Genomic DNA, 23,313 nt, shown 5'->3' on the forward strand with positions numbered 1-23,313 from the left:
TAAGGAGACTGTTAGAAGGGCCATATTAGGGGACGGGGGAAGGCAGGATTACCACCGTAACAGGGTCATTTAGTACCATCTTTTCTTGCCTTTTAGGGCTGCCAAGAGGGAATTCTGTTTCGCCTCTACTGAAGCCTGAGATCCCCCTTTTCAGGTGAGTTTTGAACTGACTCTCAGATATATCCAACATCCTAGTAGCATTGTTCCTGTTGCTTGTTTCCAATTACAGCCTGGTGAATTCTGGTGCTTCTGAACCCTCCGCCCTTTCAAATGATAAACTCATCTAGCTTTTGTGTTAATCTAAGCTAGTAGGGTGTATCATTGGGAAGGTCTATTTTTGTGGTAGCGGTTCCTGACTTGCCTTCCTGTCCGATTAAAGTAGAGAGATATCAATTTATCTTCCTCTTGAACTTGTCTTTGCATATCCGATTATAGCTTGTTTGTGGTTGTGACCATGACGGTTGATCATAACAGAATCAGAAGCCTAGAAAATAATTGATGTAACAGAAACCCTAGGCTCCTTGATGCAATTAGTTACGGATTTAAGGAACGACATGATTGCGGCACATAATTCAATGTGCCATAGAATCGATGTCTTGCAACATGTGGTGTGCACTTCCTCCCAGGGGAAGTTCTTTATGGAGCTACTGCCTCTACTACAAGTCTTCCTGCTCCTTGCCAGGATATCGTTCCCGTCCTTCTGTCTATCCAATTTCCCCAGGCTCCTCCAGAAAGGTTCAGGCTTCATTTCCTTTGTTGCCCTGTCTCATTTCCTGACTCTACAACTAAGGCAGCTTTTGTGCTGTCGTACCTTGGAGTAACAGCTACGGCTTGGGCGAATTCTGTGCTTGAGACTAACCGATATCTCCTCTATGACGAGGTGTTCGACACTAGGTACAAAACTCAGGTGACTGACCTGGAGTTACTCACCCTGCAGCAAGGTAACCTCTCTCTCTTGGCCTATGTGGCCCGGTTTAATCATCTTGCAGCTGAGACCGACTGGCCGGAGGCCAAGAAATCGGCTGTGTTCTACAAGGGATTGTCTGAGGAGGTGATAGACCTCCTTGCCACTGTCCCGGTTGTTCCTACGGGTTTTTCAGAACTTCTGGATCTGGTTCTTCAGATAGATTTGCGCGAAGCAGAACAGAAGGGAAAAGGGAAACCCCTACCTCAACCGTTACCATGCACTGATAATCCAGTAGCTACCCCAAGCGTGGCAGAACCTATGCAGATCGGGGCAGTCCGCGGTTGGTTATGCGTTGCAGAGAGGGAGAGCCGCTGGAAAAACAATGTGAATCATCTGAACACCTATTGAGTACATGCTCAAAGAAACCGCCCCGAATGTCGGGAAATGCCAAACTCTGCTTTAGAAGGGGTCCCTCTGCTGGGTTTGAATTCAGACCCGGGCTCGGCATCCACACACCCCCCTGTTATTTTACCAATATCCCTGGATATTGATATTGATGGCTGAAGAATCCAGGCTAATGCAGTCATCGATTCCGGTGCAACCAACAACTACATGGATGTCCAACATGCAAAAACCTTCGGGATTCCTGTGGTAGTAGCCAAGGCAATACCTGAAGACGTAAACACTGTGGACAGAACAGCTTTGGTCTTAGTATGTTTACTTAACAAACCATATCCCTAAGGATGATTACGGAGCATGGACACACCGAGGCAATAGTCTTCGACATTATTGCTGCTCCACAATTCACAATAATCTGGGTCTGGCGTGGTTATCCTTAAATAACCCCGGTATTGACTGTGCTGCTCGTCTAGTGGAGTTTCCCTCATCTTACTGCAATGAACATTGTTTTCAGAACCAGGAAATCACACAGTGTTATCCTTGTCTTGCGTTCATTGAGGTAACTCCATCCATTGGGTCTGTAACCTCAAAGGGCAATGGCATGTCAAATGATTATGCCGCTTTCCCCAACGTATTTGATAAGGGCATAGCTGAACAGCTGCCATCACACAGGCCCTACGATTGTCCTATCAAACTCATTCCTGGGTCCAAAATACATATGGGAAGAGTTTATTCCCTGAATCAACAGGAGGATCTAGTACTCAAGGAGTACATAGACAAGACATTACAGATGCGATTCATCCATCAGTCCCACTCGCATTCGGCGTCTCCCTTATTCTTCGTCCCAAAGAAGGAAGGTGATTTGAGACTATGCATCGGTTACAGGGCTCTTAACGCCATAACTGTAAAGAACCAGTACCCCATGCCTTTGATATCGGTGTTACTCGATCAATTGGGTTCAGCAGAGATCTTTACCAAATTGGATTTGCGTGGTGCGTATAATCTCGTACGCATCAAGGAAGGTGAAGAATGGAAGACGGCCTTCAAGATGCTGTATGGCCTATACAAATACCTGGTTATGCCATTCGCCTTATGTAATGCGCCAGCTACTTTTCAGTACTTCATGAACGACATCTTTAGAGACATGTTAGATCAGCATGTCGTCATTTACTTGGAGGATATATTGATTTATTCTTCTTCATACCAAAAACATATCCAACACATAACATCTGTTTTACAATGCTTGTGGGAACAACACTTATTCGTGAAGGCACAAAAATCCAGAAGAACCATTCCAAAGTAAAAGCCATTCTGAACTGGCCTACACCTGTTTCTACCAAGACCCTTCAATCTTTCCTTGGCATTGCCAATTTCTACCAGAGCTTTATCCGTTAATTTTCTTCGGTGGTTGCGCCTTTTACAACATTGACTAGTTCCAAAATGCCATTTGTCTGGAATTCCGCTGCTCAATCTGCTTTTGAATATCTGAAGAAAGCTTTCACCACAGCATTGATCCTGCAACACTCGAATCCTGAAGTTCCGTTCATTGTCGAAGCCAATGCATCCGGGGTTGCTGTCGGGGCTATCCTTTCCCAAGAATGCTCCGAAAGCGGTGAAATACATCCAGTGGATTTCTTTTCAGGAAAACTGGCACCATATGAATGTAATTATATGGTGACAGAAAGAGAGTTGTTGGCCTTTAAAGACGCCTTTTCAGAATGGCGCCATCGCCTCATGGGGACGAAAAATCCTGTTACGGTCTATTCTGATCATCGCAATTTGCTGACTTTTAAAACAATGAAATGCTTGACTGCACGTCAAGCCCATTGGCACACGTTTTTGTACACAATTCGAGTTTCACATAATGTATTGCCCGGCTCGACAGATTGGCAAGGCTAATGTTCTTTCGCGTTTGGACACTGCGGTGCCCCGGTCACGTTCAAAACAGGAAAAGGTACTGGCAGACCATGTCGTATGCAGTTGCACGGCTCAAACCTCTCTAAAAGAGCAACTCTGGAAGTGGGTCATGGCCAAACCAAAGGAGATATACGAACTCAATCTCGATGTTCGCAACAGTGTTCCTTTCGTTCAAGGAATGTTGTATTTGCAAAATGATGAAATACAGAACAGGGCTTTTCAGTGGGGTCATGAATCCTTAGTCGCTGCCCATCCTGGAAGAAATAAAATGTTAGAACTCCTTTGCAGGTGGTGTTGGTGGCCATCCATAAATCGTGACTTACTGGATTACTTCTCCTCCTGTTCTGTGTGCACTCAGTGCAAAGGTTTGTCTGGAAAACCAGTGGGTCTTTTACATCCACTACCTGTGCCCCATAAACCATGGCACATGGTATCTATGGATTTTATCGTTGAGCTGCCTACGGTCCAATGATTCAACACTATCTGGGTCATAGTGGACTATTTCACTCAAATGGCTTTGTTCGTTGCATGCACTGGCATTCCAACAGCTCCTGTGCTGGCAGAGCTGTTCATGCGTCATGTTTTCAGTTTTTTCAGCTTGCCCTCCATCATTATGACCGACAGAGGTTCTCAATTCACCTGGCATGTCTGGAGAGCACTTAGAACACTTTCCTAATCGATGATAGATTTTCCAGCTCATATAATCCTCAGACAGACGGTCAGACCGAGTGCACAAACAGCACCTTGGAGCAGTATCTGCATTGTCTGTCCTGGTGGTCCGTGTTACCTTCAGTGGAGTTCGCCTATAATAACTCATTACATTCCTCTACAGGTACTTCTACATTCTATGCTTTGTATGGACAACACCCCAGGTCGAAGCCCTTGGATCCATCCTAGTCTTTGCGCCCTCCATCTGCTGCTTCATGGGCGCGCAATCTTGCCAAGATACAGGACAATGTGCGGTCACAGTTAAGAAGGGCTCTGGATCGTGCCAAGAGATTTGTTGACGTCCATAGGTCTACTACTCCAGTTTATAGCGAGGGCATGTGGGTGTGGCTGTCTACCAAAAACCTGCAGATACCTGGTAAATCGTTGTTGCCATGCTTTATTGATCCGCACGAGGTGTCAACCCGGTGGCCGTACTGTTGAAGCTCCCCGCCAGGTGGTGGGTCCACCCGGATTTTTCATGTTTCCCTCCTGAAACCCTGTTCTCCTGCTACTCGTTCACCCACTCGTCCTTTGTCGGTCACGGTTTGTGGGTCTGATGAATATGTGGTGAACACTTTGCTGGTAGAACGATGGTGTGCTGTGGTTTCATATTACCTGGTTGACTGGAAAGGTTACGGTCTGGAGGCTCGGACCTGGGAGCCTTTGTACAACATTCATGCTCCTCTGCTTCTTTGTCATTTTCATGCCTCCAGTGGTGTTCTGGGGCCTTTGGGGGATGGTACTGTCATGCCTGCCAATGTTTCCAGGACTGCTGGTATCAAGCGCTGTCCTCCTGTCCCACCTGTTTGCAGAGCCTCAGATGTTTTCGGAGCAAGACGTTCCCCGTTTGCATACAAAACAGCTTCTAAGCCGTTCTATACGCACTAGAGATTGTTGGGGTGGTCGCCATGGTGACTATGCGGTGGTACTTTAGCACGTCGCAAGGGGAACGTGATTAACTCGTCTCCCCGCGATCACGTGGATGCAGTGTGTCACGTGTCCTCTATTTAGCCAATACCTCTGCGAGAAGCCGGCGCTTCTGATTGTTCTTTGATTGAAGCTCTGCGCTGTACTATGTTCTACGCTGATACTTTGTATCCTGTACCTGAAGATTCTAACAAACGTTTCCTGGATTACGGCTTTCAGGCCAATGACATGTTTGAAGCCACAATCTTCTTCTGACTGGTAATGGCTTGTTTTGTTTTCTTCTTGTTTCGATATGTTTACTCATGTGTCCTCGTTGTAAACCTTGTGTGGGATCCCTACCTCGCTATTCGAGTTCCTCTTTTCCCGGAACTAATCATCACGTTCTGCTTCAGGGATTCTCGAGTTCTATCCCACACCTGATACTTCCTTAGCTCATTCTTCCTCAGCGTTAAAGGAAATCCAGCTACTTCATTGACTCATTCTTCCTCAGAGCTCCAGTGATTCCAGCTACTTCATTAGCTCATTCCTCCTCAGAGCTCCATTGCATCTAGTATTCTCCTTAATAAAAATAAGCCGAAGGGTGTAGTGGTGACAGTCTGCTTACCTCCTCTAAAATTCAAGTATTGGTCCAAATTCCTTGTGTCCTTCCCTTGATACGAACTAGTGTATAGAACTCTGGATGCTCTGCTGTTTTCAGGTGCACCAGCCTGACACTAGAGCGTTCCTCGTGCCATTTGGGTTAGCTCCCTACCAATCTTTCCCCTTCCTGTTGTTTGTTCCTTCATCTCTTTCTGGACTACGTGATCATCAATTACCCATTGGAGCATCAACATTAGCGGTAAGGAGACTGTTGGAAGGGCCATATTCGGGGACGGGAGGGGGCAGGATTACCACCGTAACATGGTCATTTCGTACCATCTTTTCTTGCCTTTTAGGGCTACCAAGAGAGAATTCCGTTTCACCTCTATTGAAGCCTGGGATTCCACTTTCCAGGTCAGTTTTGAACCGACTCTCAGATATCTGTAACATCCTAGTAGCATTGTTCCTGATGTGTTTTTCTTATACAGCCTGCTGTCTTCCGGTGCTTCGGATCCCGTGCACTTTCAAATGATAAACTCATCTAGCTTTTGTGTTAAATTAGCTAGTAGGGGGTATCATTGGGAGGGTCTATTTTTGTGGTAGCTGATCCTGACTTGCCTACCTGTCCGATTAAAGTAGAGGTACCAATTTATCTAACTCTTGAACTTGTCTTTGCATATTCGATTATTGCTTGTTATGGCCGTTTTCTTGACAGTTGATCATAACACAACCCTTATCAATGCCTCATTCTCGTCTTGCACTGTGCCCCCTAGCCTCAAGACGCGTGGGCCCTTTCTCTGCTAAAAAAAAAAAACATGCTTGACCCAACTATTCCCACTAACTTTTGCCCTGTCACTACTGCCCCCTTCCTCCTTAAAATACTGTTCCGAGTGGTGTACCTGCAGAACCAATATTATCTTGAATTCAACAACCTCCTTGGCCTGCAGCAATGTGGCGTCAGACCAGGCCATGGCACATAATCAGAACTGTTGGACTCAAAAAAACAACTGGATGAGATGAAGGACTCTGGTAACTCTGCCCTCCTCCTGTTGTTAGACTTGTCAGCAGAATTTGACCTTATGGATCACATCATTTTGTGCCAGCATCTTGCCTCAGCAGTGCACTTCTCTCCAGAAGCCATTTCCTCGGTCTCCTCCTTCTTATCAGGCAGATCCATAAGAGTGTTCTTACCCATTCCCTCTGCCCCATTGCTCCTGTCACCTGTGGTATCCCACAAGGTTTGTGTGTTTACAATATCTTTACAAATACGCTGATACTTTGTATCCTGTACCTGAAGATTCTAACAAACGTTTCCTGGATTACGGCTTTCAGGCCAATGACATGTTTGAAGCCACAATCTTCTTCTGACTGGTAATGGCTTGTTTTGTTTTCTTCTTGTTTCGATATGTTTACTCATGTGTCCTCGTTGTAAACCTTGTGTGGGATCCCTACCTCGCTATTCGAGTTCCTCTTTTCCCGGAACTAATCATCACGTTCTGCTTCAGGGATTCTCGAGTTCTATCCCACACCTGATACTTCCTTAGCTCATTCTTCCTCAGCGTTAAAGGAAATCCAGCTACTTCATTGACTCATTCTTCCTCAGAGCTCCAGTGATTCCAGCTACTTCATTAGCTCATTCCTCCTCAGAGCTCCATTGCATCTAGTATTCTCCTTAATAAAAATAAGCCGAAGGGTGTAGTGGTGACAGTCTGCTTACCTCCTCTAAAATTCAAGTATTGGTCCAAATTCCTTGTGTCCTTCCCTTGATACGAACTAGTGTATAGAACTCTGGATGCTCTGCTGTTTTCAGGTGCACCAGCCTGACACTAGAGCGTTCCTCGTGCCATTTGGGTTAGCTCCCTACCAATCTTTCCCCTTCCTGTTGTTTGTTCCTTCATCTCTTTCTGGACTACGTGATCATCAATTACCCATTGGAGCATCAACATTAGCGGTAAGGAGACTGTTGGAAGGGCCATATTCGGGGACGGGAGGGGGCAGGATTACCACCGTAACATGGTCATTTCGTACCATCTTTTCTTGCCTTTTAGGGCTACCAAGAGAGAATTCCGTTTCACCTCTATTGAAGCCTGGGATTCCACTTTCCAGGTCAGTTTTGAACCGACTCTCAGATATCTGTAACATCCTAGTAGCATTGTTCCTGATGTGTTTTTCTTATACAGCCTGCTGTCTTCCGGTGCTTCGGATCCCGTGCACTTTCAAATGATAAACTCATCTAGCTTTTGTGTTAAATTAGCTAGTAGGGGGTATCATTGGGAGGGTCTATTTTTGTGGTAGCTGATCCTGACTTGCCTACCTGTCCGATTAAAGTAGAGGTACCAATTTATCTAACTCTTGAACTTGTCTTTGCATATTCGATTATTGCTTGTTATGGCCGTTTTCTTGACAGTTGATCATAACACAACCCTTATCAATGCCTCATTCTCGTCTTGCACTGTGCCCCCTAGCCTCAAGACGCGTGGGCCCTTTCTCTGCTAAAAAAAAAAAACATGCTTGACCCAACTATTCCCACTAACTTTTGCCCTGTCACTACTGCCCCCTTCCTCCTTAAAATACTGTTCCGAGTGGTGTACCTGCAGAACCAATATTATCTTGAATTCAACAACCTCCTTGGCCTGCAGCAATGTGGCGTCAGACCAGGCCATGGCACATAATCAGAACTGTTGGACTCAAAAAAACAACTGGATGAGATGAAGGACTCTGGTAACTCTGCCCTCCTCCTGTTGTTAGACTTGTCAGCAGAATTTGACCTTATGGATCACATCATTTTGTGCCAGCATCTTGCCTCAGCAGTGCACTTCTCTCCAGAAGCCATTTCCTCGGTCTCCTCCTTCTTATCAGGCAGATCCATAAGAGTGTTCTTACCCATTCCCTCTGCCCCATTGCTCCTGTCACCTGTGGTATCCCACAAGGTTTGTGTGTTTACAATATCTTTACAAATATCTTTACAAATCCCTGTTTTGACCTACTATATGCCCAGGGAATCTGGTACACCAACTATGCTGACCATACACAGATTCTTCTCCCTCTCACTGGAAACTACTCAACGTATTCAGATAACCTGCGCTCAATCTACCCTTCCATCTAGGAATGGATGGCCTCCCACCTTCTTTGCCTTAACAACGAAAAGAAAATTCTCCTGGTTGGTTCTCAAACTTTGCCCAACAAACTGGGCCGCTCCTACAAAGCTTTCACCATTGAGAGCATTTCCATCCCTGTCTCCAGCAATGCCAAGACCATGGGAGTATACCTAGATGCCACACTGTCCCTATCAAGGCAGCTTAATGCCACACAAATCAAATACAGCAACATTTACTTACAGCGTGCCAGCTTTCTCTTACACACTGATTTATCCCAAAACATGTGTTAATTTCCAATATACTTTATTCAAAATCTCGTCGTTCTAAAAACATATTTCATGTGTAAACAAAAAACAATTTTGATATGAAAACAACTAAAAGATTTAGTAAATGCTATTCACTTTTTTTCAAAAAAATACACCAATTTGTTGTGTGTAATGGGGTTTGTACGTGACTTGTGTAACATACGTAGTCCTGTGTGATATTATTTACGGACATAAACATAAAAAGGGAGATGGAGATTTTCTCCCTTCTTCAACAGCATTCTTTACTAGTGGTTGGCACAAAACAGTCAAGAAAAATAATACAAAACAATCTGAGGTTTCTTGATGATGTAACCTCAAAAAAAAGCTCTCTAGTATGGCTTTGGATGGTCGACATATGTTTCGGCCCTTCAAGATTTGTGGGTGTTATCCCTAACGCCTGTCAACTGCATTTTTCTGGGCCTTCTTCAGGACTGGACATTTCTTTACATCATGGTGATATTTCACACTTACCCTGTGAGTGTATAGCATTTCTTGCCACTGAACTTAATTGCGTGTAGGTCTGAGCGCTGGCCTCAAGACTAATGGATTCTATCGTGATTGGTGGTTGGTCTTATCACTCAACCTTATGAATGTACTTATTTCCACACATGCATGGAAAAATTCACTGCAACCTGCCTGTGACAGTAGGCAGTCGAACACACAAGGAACTCTGTTTCTCTCAGAGTTTGTTTTTGTTTGTTGCACAATGTTTGGCTTCAACTTATTACCAGCCCTTCGGATCTCAGAAACGGCAAGACGCATGTGCATGTGTGAAAATAGTCTGTCAGCAGGCGTCTCTGTTCCAGCATCTCATCTTTTGGTTGTTGATTTCACTGCAGCCTTCCTTGAGCACAAAGGGTACGAGACTTTCTACAAGGCTGGTTCCCAATAAGTCAGAGGAAGTGAGCACCATTCTTGGCCTCACACTGATGGATCTGATTGCACTCATTAATGTAGGGCTTCTGTCTCTAGTGGTCTTGAACCTTTTCAGCATGCAGCAATATACCTCATGTTCATTCTTTGCCAGCTTCTTTCAGAAACTCAACTTCACGGGTCTTCAAGTCGCAGGAGCAGCACCTCAATATTGATGGGGCTACCGCATTCAGACTGTGTGGGCTCCCTCTAAGGCGTTCTAACTTATGTGTGTCCAGGACTGCAACCATACTCCATTCATACATCCAACCAGATGCAGATCTTTGGCCCTTGAACTTTGAGGCCAGCAGCGTCATGTCCATATATGGCCACAACCATTTTACAGTAGACCAATGGGAACAGCCCCTGGGAGGAGTTTAACATAAAGTAAAGGAGGACGCTGTAAGGCTCACTAGCCAATGGCACCTGAACAGCCACTTATAGCAGGTTGTTTTCCATAGGGGAAACAAGGTGCATATAGCGTACCGTGACACTGACCCTGGTGGACTGGTGTCTCTGACTGGACATTATTTTAGGACATATGAGGGCGAAATCGCTGAGCCCATCACAGAAAAGTGAAAAAGTGTCTGGACAACCGTCAGAGTGCCATATATGGGTTTTCATCTCGCACAGTCAAAAAACTCATACGATCCGAAAGGACATGCTTAAAAAAACAGTGAGTTCTGTCCTAATTTCTTGTTCCACCTCAGTAATGAGTAAGATGATCTCAGCAATGAGTATTTGGAATGTTCTATGTGTATGCTCCATATATTTTAGTCTTGTGTTCACTGCTTATGACCGGGAAGAACCCTGGTGCCATTCTTTTCCTTTCCATAGCCTGCTCAGCACGTTTTAAAAATCCTTTTAAAGATGCAGGGAGTTAATATGGCTTTGCCCTCCAAGCTCTGCATTTAGCAGGTCTTCTGGTATCGAAAGAATACTTGTGACAAAGTCCCAGATTTCAGGTTGGCAAGTGTTAGAGAGGAACCCTAGGGGCTGGGTAGGACGAGCTGCTGCATAATCTCATCCTCACAGGTGGCGCACAGGGGATTCTTATGGGCCTTTCCCCCATTTCAAGGTACTGGACCTCATTATAAGGTTGCCAGTCCGGTAACAACGGTACCGGTAAGCATGACGGTACCGTTGTTACTGGACCGGCAAACTACGAGTTCTGCTTGCGGGTGCCTTACCGGCAGACCAGCACCCGCGAGCAGACCATGTTGGATGCACCGGCACCATTCACGAATGGTGCCGGTGCATCCAGCCTCCCCATTCCCATTGAATCCAACGGGACTCAAATGGGAATAGGGACTAATATTTTCCGGCGCCCGGGAATGGGCAGTTACCAGGTCCACTGGATCTGTAATGCCCCGGTAATCGCCCATTCCTGGACGCTGGAAAATAAATGATTCTGGCGGCAGCCATGCTGGTTTTACCGGTACGGCTACCGCCGGCCTCATAATGAGGTCTAATGACTCGGAATCAGCGGTCAGTCCCCTGAAAAGGAGGCAGTACAGTCTGCTGTAGAGAACACAGGTTGTGCACAAGCACAATTGACAACTGCGGGCCACAGGTACAGGCCCTTGACAATGAAGTGATGTGTGCATGCCACAGGCTGCAAACTGACGCTTAAGTGGAAGAGGCTGGCTGTGAATGCCTGATGTGGCAGGAGAGGGAAACGTATGGTGGAGATGGAGAGAGTCATGGTGGAGTCAGCCAGCCTGAGAAAGCCGCTTGTTGCCAAGATGATGACCAGGCATTTATATCATCGGCCCACAGAGCCGCAGGCTGCCCATTGACACGTTGGAATCCACTAGAGGGAAACACATGGTGGAGATGGAGAGAGCCATGCTGGAGTCAGCCAGCATGAGAAAGCTGCTTAATGCCAAGATGATGACCAGGCATGTATATTATCAGCCCACAGAGCCACAGGCTGCCCATTGACATGTTGGAATCCATTAGCTTCACCGGGGTGAGGGTGGGGTCGAACAGCATGGACCAAACCTCAAACGTATATAGAAAGTCCACTCGGGTACCACATTTTAAAGCTTTATCATTGCCATTAGCCTACGGCTCAGAATACAAAATGGGGCTGGGTCATTTTGTGTTCTTTTCTACCTTGTTCTGTATCCTCCTTTTGTTTTTAATATGTCTTCTCATGAAAGGCTTGACCAGCCAAAAATGTTTAATAAAAAACATTAAATCATTCATTACAATAAAAGTGTGGGAGTTTGGAGATGGCGAGAGTGGAGAGCAACATGAAGGAGCAGGAAGTTGAGAAGGAAGGAGAGAAACAGCGAGCCCACAGGATAGAGGAGGAGGAAGCAGGGGGAGGAAGGTATATTAATAGGGAATGATCTGAAGGAAGGCGGTATGATGGTGAGGTCAGAAGGGTGGCAGGAAGGAGGAAACCACCAGAGAAGAGAGAAGGAAGGCTAATGGAGAAAGGAAGAAGTGGGAGAAGGGAGATAAAAAGAAAAGGAAGGGAGGAAGACAGGACTGAGGAGAGTAGTTGGAGGAGGGAAGTAGAGAGTGCCGCTAGCAGGAATAATGTTAAAAGGAGGTGCTGGAAAACAAGCTACAGGGCAGCAATCCCACATTGTCCAATCTTGAGGGCTCAACAGCTTGAAGGGGGGACCAAGAGGTGGAAGGGGGAGCCAGTGGGGCTTTCCTGGAAGAGGCACTCGGATGGCAAGAGCCTTGTGGTACTGGGGCTGAAGCCTCCTAAAGCCCAAGTCTACAGACCATTGTGAAAGAGAGTAAAACACACAAGTGGCAGGCTAGCCTGTAGCATAATACAGACCTGGTGGAATTGCCAACCATACTAAAGAAAAATATCCCTCAAAGAGAAAGACTTGGACGAGTAAAATAGGATACCCGGGAGTAATATATGGTGGATTGGCACACCCACCAAGGATACAAATGACTTACCCAGCGGTCCAATGCCTACAGCTACTAACCTCAAAGACTCCCTGGGTACCTGAGAGTAGGCAAACTGGAAGTTGATCAGGGCTGTGGAAACCTAAGAAAAAACTGGGCCTGTGGTAGGCATATGTGAGATAAAACCAGAAAGGGAGAAGAGTGGCAGGAGCCCATCCTAGTAACCCAAACCCTGCAGGACTGCTTTAGCTATACAGGGCGATGATGACGAAGACCTGAAAATGGACCCAAGACTGTTGGGAAAGAACTAAACTCGTATTGCATGGAAATGTCGTAGGAGCCACACGGAAGGGATTGTTATTTACCCATGACCTCTGGTGCAGAGGCCCCAAGGCTCAAGAGACCAGGGGTCGTGGAAATCCAAGTTAACCTTGGGGTGATCGCCCTGCCCAAGGCTGCCCCCACTTTTTCACTTCTCCTGGGCCTCACTTCATTTCATAGACACATGTCCATGTTATCTACATGGTCAACCACACCATCCTGCTCAACCGTCTCCGTGATAACCTGGGTATCACTAATCAGGCCCTGGCCTGGCTGACCTCTTTTCTCTTGGATCGACCCTCCCAGGTCCAACCTGGGTCCTTCCTTTCATCTGTCTTCCTCTCTACCTGTGGTGTTCCCCAGTGGTCTAACCTCTCGCCCTGGCTTTTCCACCAATACCTGGAAACTCTGGCCCACTGCATTGCCATCTTCTGCTAAAATTTCCAGTGCTACGCTGATGACACTCATTTTCAGGCTGCCTTCGCCCTCCTCCTCTCCCTCTCTCATCTCTTATTGCCTAACTGCCATTCAAGATTGGTGTGCCGCCAATGATCTTTGTCTGAATGCCAGTAAGACACAGATCCTCCTCTTCGGTACACCTTCACCATCCTTTCCCCTCACTCTCTGCCCGTCTTCCCTGGGCCCTCCTCCTACCCCCATCTGCAAGGCTAAGAAACCTTCTCCGCCCACATCTCTGAGGTCTCTAAGAAGTCAAACTTCTTACTACAGCTCCTCAGAGGTACTCTGCCCTTCCTCTCCTTCCCCCAGAAGCTCACTGTCTCCCAAGCCCTGGTTCTCTCTAGGTTGGACTATTGTAACAGCCTCTTTCTAAATCTACCTGCCTCTATTCTCCGCTCTCTGCAACTAATCCAGAACAGGACTGCAAGACTTTTCCTTGGCCTCAAGCCCTGGGATCGTATCTCTCCAGCTCTGAAATCACTCCATTGGCTCCCAGTGGATGCAATGATTAAATTCAAAACCCTCTGCATTGTCCACCAGGCTTTCTGGGGCCTGGGTCCAAAATACCTTCAGCAATTCCTCCGCAAATACCTCCCCTCTCGAGCCCTTTGCTCCTCTACCTCCAACTCCCTCAGGGTCAGCCGTTTTTCAAAGAAACAAGCTGGGGGTAGATCACTGTCTGCGGCTGGGGCCTCCCTCTGGAACAGCCTCCCTGCCACTCTAAAAAGAGGAGAACCATCTCCAGTTCCGGAAGCACCTCAAGACCATCCTCTTTGCTTCAGCCTACGCTCCCACTCTCCCCTGCTGATTTGTTCTCTCCTGGCACTGTGCACCTGGCCACCCTCCGTCCTCCGGGCCCAGGTACCTGCTCACGCTGCCACCCTCCCGCACTGCCCCTGGGAAACCCCTTGCACTGGGGTCTGTATCTGTACCCATACATTCCCCCCTTTGTTCTTCCTGCACTTATCAGACTTACCCTGTCTACTGCCTTAAACATAGAACTTGCCACGTGCTGGCTGCACTACCACTGTTGCCTCTTATTTATTTATTTTATTATTATTTATTCTGTTTCTCCTTTGCTCCGCACTTTCCACTTCTCCCCCCCTTCCATGCACTTTTCCCCTCCCTCTCTCCCATGCACTTGCACGTTCTCAATGTCACGGAGCCTAGTAAGATCGTTGTTTTTACTTATTTATTTTTTTGGTTCTCCCCTGTTTCCCCTCTCTTGCCTTGTCGCGCTCTGAAACACCTGTGTATGAGCGCGATATAAATAAAATATCAATATCTTAACCTGTTCTCCAATCCCAAACACCTTGTTGCTTATTTTGAGGCTTTTCTCACACAATCTATGCATGATCCTAAATAGTGTGGCAGACTTCCTGTCCTGACTGTGCAGTCATGTTGTTCATTTGTGGCTGCCTCGTGCATCGTTTTTCATGTGAGTAGATGGGCTAAAAGTGAGAAAGGGTGACAATACTGTTTCTGCACAGTCCTGAATGCAAAAATGATGACTCACTGGTTAGGGTTACCCGTTGACGACCTCTTGTCATTAGCGGGACTATAGTCCACTGCTGGGCTTTGCTTTTAGCTTAGTTAATTAAAGCCACCCAACACTACATCTCCCAGCAGGCACTTGATGGAGAAGTGAAAGTGCAGTACTGGGTCATGGTGTCCCTGCAGGCATGTAGACATCGGGCAACCCTTTCTCCAGTTGAAAGTTGAAGCTTTATTAGTGGGAGATATTCTTAACCTGAAAAATTAAAGAAACATGTGTTGTTTTCTGGAAGTAGGAGACTCCAGCTCAAAACCACATATCAGAGCAGAATTCACCTTTTATTATCAAAGAAAATATTTTTTAGAAGAATGTGTGACTCATGACGAAGTTATTGTTTTAGCCTCTGCTTGTTTTCTGCTCCATGTCTTTACCTTTCCAGTATGATATCTCCTCTCAGCCCTTCGCCCATACTCCTACCCCCAGCTGGTGTGATTTATCCCCATCTCTTTTGACCTCTTTGGAGAAAGAAAATACATTGTTCTAACATAGAACCATCGAAAAGGCTATTATAGATTGTTTGTTCTTGATGTGAGTCTTTCACATTTCATGTACTTCCTCCAGCCCGAACTATATTAACATATTTTCTCCTACTTGCACAAGCTATCGACAAGCTGACTGAGAAAGCACAAGTCTCTGAGGATGGCACGCTACGCACTGTGGAGCCTTCGCCCTCCCTGCAGTCCCCGGTAGAGAGTAGCCCTTCAGCTCTCCTCAGTGACACAGAGTCCTTCAATGGGGTATGCCTTTTTTTCATTGTTTATTAGCACTTGGTGGTACAATGCACACAATAATTATTTATTTATTGTATTTGTTGATGGCGCCCAGACCTGGAGGTATCACGGCCAATATACCATTCAGATGATGTGTGAAAGGAAGTGTACCATGACTGTGCAGGGCACCCCCCCTATATTACATTATTCAATGCATCATCCTGCTGATGTTCTGTGTTGGGAGTCTTGCCCTCTTTTGCTCGATTACTCAGGTGTGCGCAAAAGGCAATACCGATGTCCAATTCCACCATATCATTGGCCGAAAACACACTAGACATCCACATGTCAGCAGAAGGTGGGGCAGCACCTTTCCATTTCATTAACAAACATTGCTTGGCTTGTAGAAGGCCCAGATCACTGCAAATGTTTGTACCTGGCACAGCCTCTGTGTATCATCAAGCGCCTTCAGCTACTTAACAAATTGGCTGCCCGTGTGGCCACCGGTTCTCTTTATGGCACCCATATTACACCTATCCCAAGGAATCTTCACTGGCTGTCGGTAATACAACGCATCAAGTTCAAATCACTCTGTGTCGCTCACTGGGCCGTGTATGGACAGGAAGCAGAATATCTCCAGGCAAAATGTCAGCTCTATGTTCCTAACCAGGTTCTTCGCACGCAGGATGTGTCTTCTTGTGATTCCATGTTACAAGTTGGTTAGAACTGGCGGCCGTGCTTTTACAGGTATCGGCTAATAATATCTCTTTATAAATGGTTGCCGTATATAATGTAGCTGGGAAAAGGTTGTGGAGACATTATATAGGTGACCGTATATATAGTGACAGGGGGAGCAAGGGTTGCAGGGGTGTCCCCCACTCCCTTTGAGAAAAAAAGGGGTTTGAGGGGTTGCAGTGGTGTCCCCCGCATGTTACATGTAATAATGTCCCCGCACAAAAAACTGCAATTATTCTGTGATTTTTTTTTTTCCATGGTGATATTTTTGAGGGAACATTATTACATGGAACCCTTTGACAGTAGCGGCCGCTAAAAACTGTGGCACCATAGAGAATCATCTTATCCTCAGGCGTGTCCTAACCTGTTCCTGACCTCCAAGTTTAATTGTTCTTCGTGTATCTGGTAACGTTTTTTAGACCACATTTATTAAACCTAATAGGAGACGCACAAATCCTGGACCTTCCTGCCTGAAGACTTTTATGAAAGGCAGTTTAGGATGTTCAAAGAGATTCCAGCAGTCTTCCTCAGCCAATCACTGCTTAAGTGTAGCACTTGACCTTGGGAAGGGTTCCTGCTTCTGTAATGTAAGGTAAGGAAAATAACGTGCACCTCTATTTCTCTCCAGTTAAACAACTACCCAGAAAGGAATAAATCCCTCTAGGCCCATTACAGCTGAGAGTCTAGACAGACATGACAGGCTGTAAACATGAGCTATTAGCACCTCCAATAGATTGAATTTCTTGTGCACTATAACATACCTCCCTTGCCTAGCTATCTTAGTGCCCGAAACCTGGAATCGTTTTGTTTGTGCACCAGAGTCATCTCCCCCCTTAGCATGTGTCGAGCACGTAGTAAACAATCTGTGCCCACCCCAATGCTTTGCAAAGGTTAAGGCCTGAGTCGCAGTCACATGCGTCTCTTGCAAAAATAATATGTGAGCGCCATGTCTCTGAGCATGCAACAGTATCTTCCGGGCCTTAACTGGGTTACTTGAAGCATGCACATTCCAGCTGATGAGCGTGACCTTTTCCTCACCTCTCCTTGATGTAGTCATTCAAGCGAAGGGTGCCCTTGTTCACTAAATTACCAGAGGTATACCCGCTGTTCTGCCCGCCCCCATAGCTTGTCCACCGAGTGCCATTTCCATATATCCTCCCAAATTCCCCAACAATCCCCCTCACCCCCACCACTACCCAAACTGTAGCAGTGTAGCAGAACCCCCTCCAAACAGTAAACAATCAACCTAGACAATGCAAGTGCATCGGGCCACTCCTTGCTCACCGCATCGCCGCTCTCTGCCCCAACTTTCAGTGCTATGCGGACAATACCCAGCTCATTTTCAGGCTACCCTCGGCCTCCTCCTCTCCTTCCCTCATCTCTGACTGTCTGTCTGCTATCCAGGAATGGTGTGCCGCCAATGACCTCTGCCTTAATGCCAGTAAGACTGAGATTCTACTCATCGGCACACCCACTCCCTCCTTCCCTGCAGCTCTCTGACCAGCCTCTCTTGGCCCTCTTCCTGCTCCTACCTGCAAGGCAAAAAACCTCAGGGTCATCTTCGACTCCACACTCTCCTTCTCTCCTCATATATCTGACGTCTCTAAGAAGTCACACTACCAGCTGCACCTCCTCAGAGGTATTCTTCCCTTCCTCTCCTTCCCCCAGAAGCTCACTGTCTCCCGAGCCCTGGTCCTCTCGAAGCTGGACTACTGTAACAGCCTCTATCTTAATCTGCCTGCCTCCACTCTCCGCCCTCTGCAACTCATCCAGAACAGGACTGCGAGACTTGTCTTTGGCCTCGAGCCCAGGGACCGTATCTCTCCAGGACTGAAATCTCTACACTGGCTCCCAGTGGCTGCGAGGATTAAGTTCAAAACCCTCTGCATTGTCCACAAGGCCTTCTGGGGCCTGGGGCCTAAATACCTTCAACTCTCTCTTCCTAAATATCTTCCTTCCCGAGCTCTTCGCTCATCCTTCTCCAACTCCCTCAGGGTCAGCCGCTTCTCGAAGCAACAAGCTGGGGGTAGATCTCTCTCCGCGGCAGGGGCCTCCCTCTGGAACAGCCTTCCTGCCTCCCTGAAACTTGAGGAGAACCATCTCCGGTTCCGGAAGCACCTCAAAAGCTTCCTCTTTGCTTCTGCTTTCTCTCTCCCTCTCCCCTGCTAAATTCTTCACTGAAACTGCACTGAATCTTCAACTGGGCCACTCTCTCCGACCTCGGTCCTTGGCCCAGCCACTCTCCACTTGCACTGCCTCCCTGGCAACCCCTGCACTGCGGGACTGTCTCTGTATCCCTACAGCCCCCCCCTCCCTAGCACTTGTCTGCACTTAACTTGCACTTGCCACCACCTGGCCCCATTTTTTTTTTTTTACTTACCCTGTACTGCACTCTCCCCCTTCCCTTCCCTTCCCTTTGCACTTTTCCCTCCGTCCTACCCCTGCACTTGCGCGATCTAAATGACACCTGGCCTAGTAGGATCGTTGTCTGTCTTCCCCTTGTTCCCCCTCCCTGCCTCGTCGCGCCTTGAAACACTTGTGTATAGGCGCGTTACAAATGCCATATCATATCATATCATATATTCTCCCGTGAAACGGCAAGCTTTCGCGGACTTCTGCATGCCTTGTGTGTGTGCCTCCAGGATGTGGGCTGGAACGTCTAGTTCCAACACACTTCCTGGGTGCCAGAGAATCTGGAGTGCTGTGAATGCGGGGACCACCGTGGTCCATGATTGGTCCACATATGGTATGCCTGTATGTGAGCAGATCTCCCACTGGGTCCTCTTCGTTTTGGCGTGAAGGAGATTCTGGATAAGAGAAGGCCCCAAACACCCGTACCAGGTCAATATCTGGAGTTCTCACTGAAAGAAGGATAGGATCCAAGTAACCTGAAACTAAGAAGCCGAGTCGAGGAACTGCTGGGGACTGCTGGAAGGTTTGGCACCCTGAGTCTGCTGTCGTCCCGTGGGACCCCTCTGCATCTGATCGTCCTCGAAGGTCTGCGAAGACACTTTGACCCATTGGAATAGTGGGACCAACTATTCTGGGCACCTTCATCAAAACCTGCAAGTAAGCCTTCCCGGAAGTGTCCCTGGGCCGACCAGTGGGCTGACCAGTTTACGCAGGCTCTTTGCCCTCACACTGCCATCGTTTTGAGGAGGCCCTTGAAACTTGGTGTATCGCTAGCTCTGTGTTCACGGCACCCTCACACCGAATTTCATACACTTGGCATTCCCAGGTCGGAAGTGAGACGAGTGCGCCCAAACCGGAGTATACGCGGTTACTGCGTCGCCCAGCCGTGGTGACGATCTTTGTAGGTGTGCTGCATTTGTGCCCCTCTTGCCCCGGAAGCCTACTGTAGTGAAACTGGCCTGATCCATCCACCTGGAGCAGAGAAATCACCACTGTCCCATTTGGGAATCATCACTGTATCTTTGTCGCTGAAAGCCGCAGAGCTGCCAAATTGCTGCACTTTAACCTGCAACCGAAGTGGTCTCGACTGCCGAAGTTTGGTCCGGAGTGCGCCGGGGGTCGGTGAATAATCACAACCCTAACCGGTGGTCCCTAGCGCCTCCATCCATTTTTACACACGGGTGGCCCGTGGGGCCCCTCTCCTTTCCACTGCTAGTGCGAACTAGCCAACTATACCCAACTCTTGGAATCGACTCTGCCCTCAAGCAGAGGCCCTCCTTGAATAGTGGGAACCTATTCTTCATCGCCTCACCCACCTTCCTGAGTTGCTACAGACCGTTGAAGAGACCCTGTTTTGCCCAATTGAACTACTGCGTGCGCTGGCATTGCATGTACATTGGAGCATTAGGCTCCACTCTTCTGCCTCTTAGTTAGGAGTGTGTTGGATGCAGAAGGGACTAAAGACGATTTGCACTGCCTGTTTCCTTCGCCTTTTAGGTTGTGGGCCCATTTTGTGCATTAACCCTTTAGACCCCAATGGTCTTGTATATATGTATTTAGATAGGATTGTGTTGGCTTAATAAGTATTACTGTGATTTGATTTGTGTGTTGAAACTCAAAGGCCTTGAAATAAATGTATATGTATTTTAATATATCTATATCTACACCTGACTGGGAGTGATTTGAAAGTGTCCTTTACTCTGTGTGCTCATTGAGGTCTTTCAGTCACCCTCACCCCTCCTGAGGCCTAGTCTTGACTGCCGCCAAGCTACCTTGATTGGTCTGGCTTGTCCAGAAGGTTACCCTGTCCTCCTGAACCTCTGCCCACCAGGTCAGAGTTCAGAAATCCATCTAAACAGATGTTCATTTCCCTGAGGAGTTTCTTGACACCTAGCAATTGTTTTCTTTAATATTATACAGCAACAGAATAGTCTGGGTAGATCTAATTTTCTTAATTTCATGGGTCGCAATTCTCAGACATGGGTTATCAACAAGTTTGGGCTTGGAGGGTCAGGGCGCAGTGTGCTTGTTAAACTGTGAAGTTTGCCGACAATGGAGGGTACCCCAAAATGTCTCAAAAAAGCTCTTCCACTGTTCACTCCATGTTCCCATGAAATTATTCCTCTGGGACCCCAATGATGCACACATTATTCCTGCGTGACTGTGACTCAAGATCATCGCATTTAGCTAACACTGATTTCATATATTTGGTTAGAGAGCTATTGGTAACCTGCATTTCCGTTAGGGTGTCCTCCACTATACTGATCCTTTCTTTGACAGTATTCATTCGCTGGGACTCCCTCTTAAGCTGAGATCTTATAGACGCTAAATTGGCTGAGATGTCATTGAGTCTACCATTGATTGAATCAAAGCCCTTCCGCATGGAGGTGAGAAGTTGCTGTATATGCAGTGGGCCACCAACTGCATATCCAACCCACCACCAACTCCTGCAAGATCCTTCTGCGACACATCTCTTGATCTGGGCACTGCATGCGTGATCCATGCCACCAGGTTTCTTCCCTGTGCCTTTCATCATGATGGTATATCTAAATATCAATGGCAACCATGCTGCCAGCTCCCACTCACAATGGCCCACCAGTTCCTGAAAAGCGTCTCCCTCCATGCAGATGGGAGCAAAAAGAATGGCAATGAGGCCTCCCACCAATTGCTATGTCACCCAGCCTGGATTAATGCACAGCTTCGTTCACCGAGCCCACGATCCACCACGCAGCCAGCACCCTGCTCCGGGAGTCGACAGGAAGCCATGGTGCAGGGCGGTAAGGTTTTGAGAGAAAAAGAATGGATGTCTCCAGGATAATTTCTGGGTGAAATTTGAAATGGGAGAGACAGGACTTCTTGAATGTGAGCTAGACTTTGGGGGACCATACATATGGGGGAGAACTAACCTATGGCAAGAGCTTATACTGCTAAGCAAGTATGACACTGAGATTGGACCTTGTGCAAGTTAAGATGTGTAGGCCAGAAAAGCTGTGGCTGAGAGCTTAACTCTTGGAGAGATGAGGATTGGGACATGGGACGGAATGTCTGCATGAGGGTTGAACCATTGAGGGAAAGAGCGATTGGGTAGGAGCTGACCTTTCAGCATGAGGAAGAGGACATTTGGCATCGGAGCTAGGGAACGCAAAGGGGGGAAAGACAGTCTGGAGTAGAGCTGATCTGGGGGTGCGGGTTGAAAGGGGGGAAAGACAGTCTGGAGTAGAACTGATCTGGGGGCTGGTTGAAGTTAAACACTAGATGTATAGGTCTGACCACTGGACGCACACTGCCGAAAGAGTTACTTTATCCGCCGCGTTCCCCCATCTCCCATTGCAGACATCTTATTGCACCCTCTGCCAACCCTTCCACGTGCACCATGTTCCCTTGCTGCAAACCTTTTCCCCTTCCCTCTCGGTACACACCCGCTGCATACTCTTTCAGCTGTACCACAAGTCACCCAACACTGACCCTTCCTTACCTTGCAATATCTGCACGTGCACGCCGCCCCCTCCGCCCACACTCCTCTGATGAAGCATGATCAGCCTCTATAAATCTACCTTAAGTGCACACGCGTTATCAGCACTTCTGCATTTTCCTCGTTGCTGCCTTCACATGTCTCCATAATTCACCTCACAGTCCCTAAACCTGTCAGAGCTGAAACAGTGAGAGGGAGGCCCTGGCGCATGGAGGGACACCTGGGGTCACGCGCACCCTTCATGGGTTGTGAGCTGTTTTTAGATGTTGATTAAAGCCTGTGTGGGGAGCACCTGCAATGCACCTCTAGCTGAATAGCTAAAGTCCTCTCTTTGTTGCCTTTCTTTGTGTTGTATAAGCAGCACATGGTGGTGTAGGCGGTCACAGAAAGACTACGGACTGTCATCATGGCAATGGTTTTGGTAGTAGTACTTCTATTTCCAAACTTTAAAGCAAGCTTATGTAAATGTACGGAATCAGGAACACTGGTTAAGGGAGGCTATTTCGTTATCACAGAATGGAAGACCAAAGAGACTCTGGGCTTGTCAAAAAGAGATGTAAAGGAGTCTACAACAATGAGGCAGTGTTACAGGGGCCCCATATCCTGGGGTAGTGTGCTTTGTAGAAGTCCCAGATCCTGGGACTGGGGTGGTGTGCTTTGCAGGAGTCTGAGATCCTGGGGCGGTGTGCTTTGCAGGAGTCAGAGATCCTGGGGCAGTGTGCTTTGCAGGAGTCGGAGATCCTGGGGCAGTGTGCTTTGCAGGAGTCGGAGATCCTGGGGCGGTGTGCTTTGCAGGAGTCGGAGATCCTGGGGCGGTGTGCTTTGCAGGAGTCGGAGATCCTGGGGCGGTGTGCTTTGCAGGAGTCGGAGATCCTGGGGTGGTGTGCTTTGCAGGAGTCGGAGATCCTGGGGTGGTGTGCTTCGCAGGAGTCGGAGATCCTGGGGTGGTATTCTTTGCAGGAGTCCAAGATCCTTGGGCGGTGTGCTGTGCTGGAGTCCCCGAACCTGGGACACTGTGCT

At 47.5% G+C, this 23,313-nt stretch overlaps 1 protein-coding gene across 1 annotated transcript in view; it reads left to right on the top strand.

Annotated features, from left to right (window-relative positions):
• Positions 1-23,313, top strand: part of HID1 (HID1 domain containing) — a 396,446-nt gene that overhangs the window by 359,677 nt on the left and 13,456 nt on the right. Inside the window, exon 15 of the mRNA XM_069654845.1 lies at positions 15,568-15,704. Coding sequence (XP_069510946.1) covers positions 15,568-15,704 — 137 coding nt within the window. The remainder of the gene's footprint in view (positions 1-15,567; positions 15,705-23,313) is intronic.

Source organism: Ambystoma mexicanum, chromosome 3q (genome assembly GCF_040938575.1).
Source record: "Ambystoma mexicanum isolate Mex_15411 chromosome 3q, UKY_AmexF1_1, whole genome shotgun sequence".
Lineage (NCBI taxonomy): Eukaryota > Metazoa > Chordata > Amphibia > Caudata > Ambystomatidae > Ambystoma > Ambystoma mexicanum.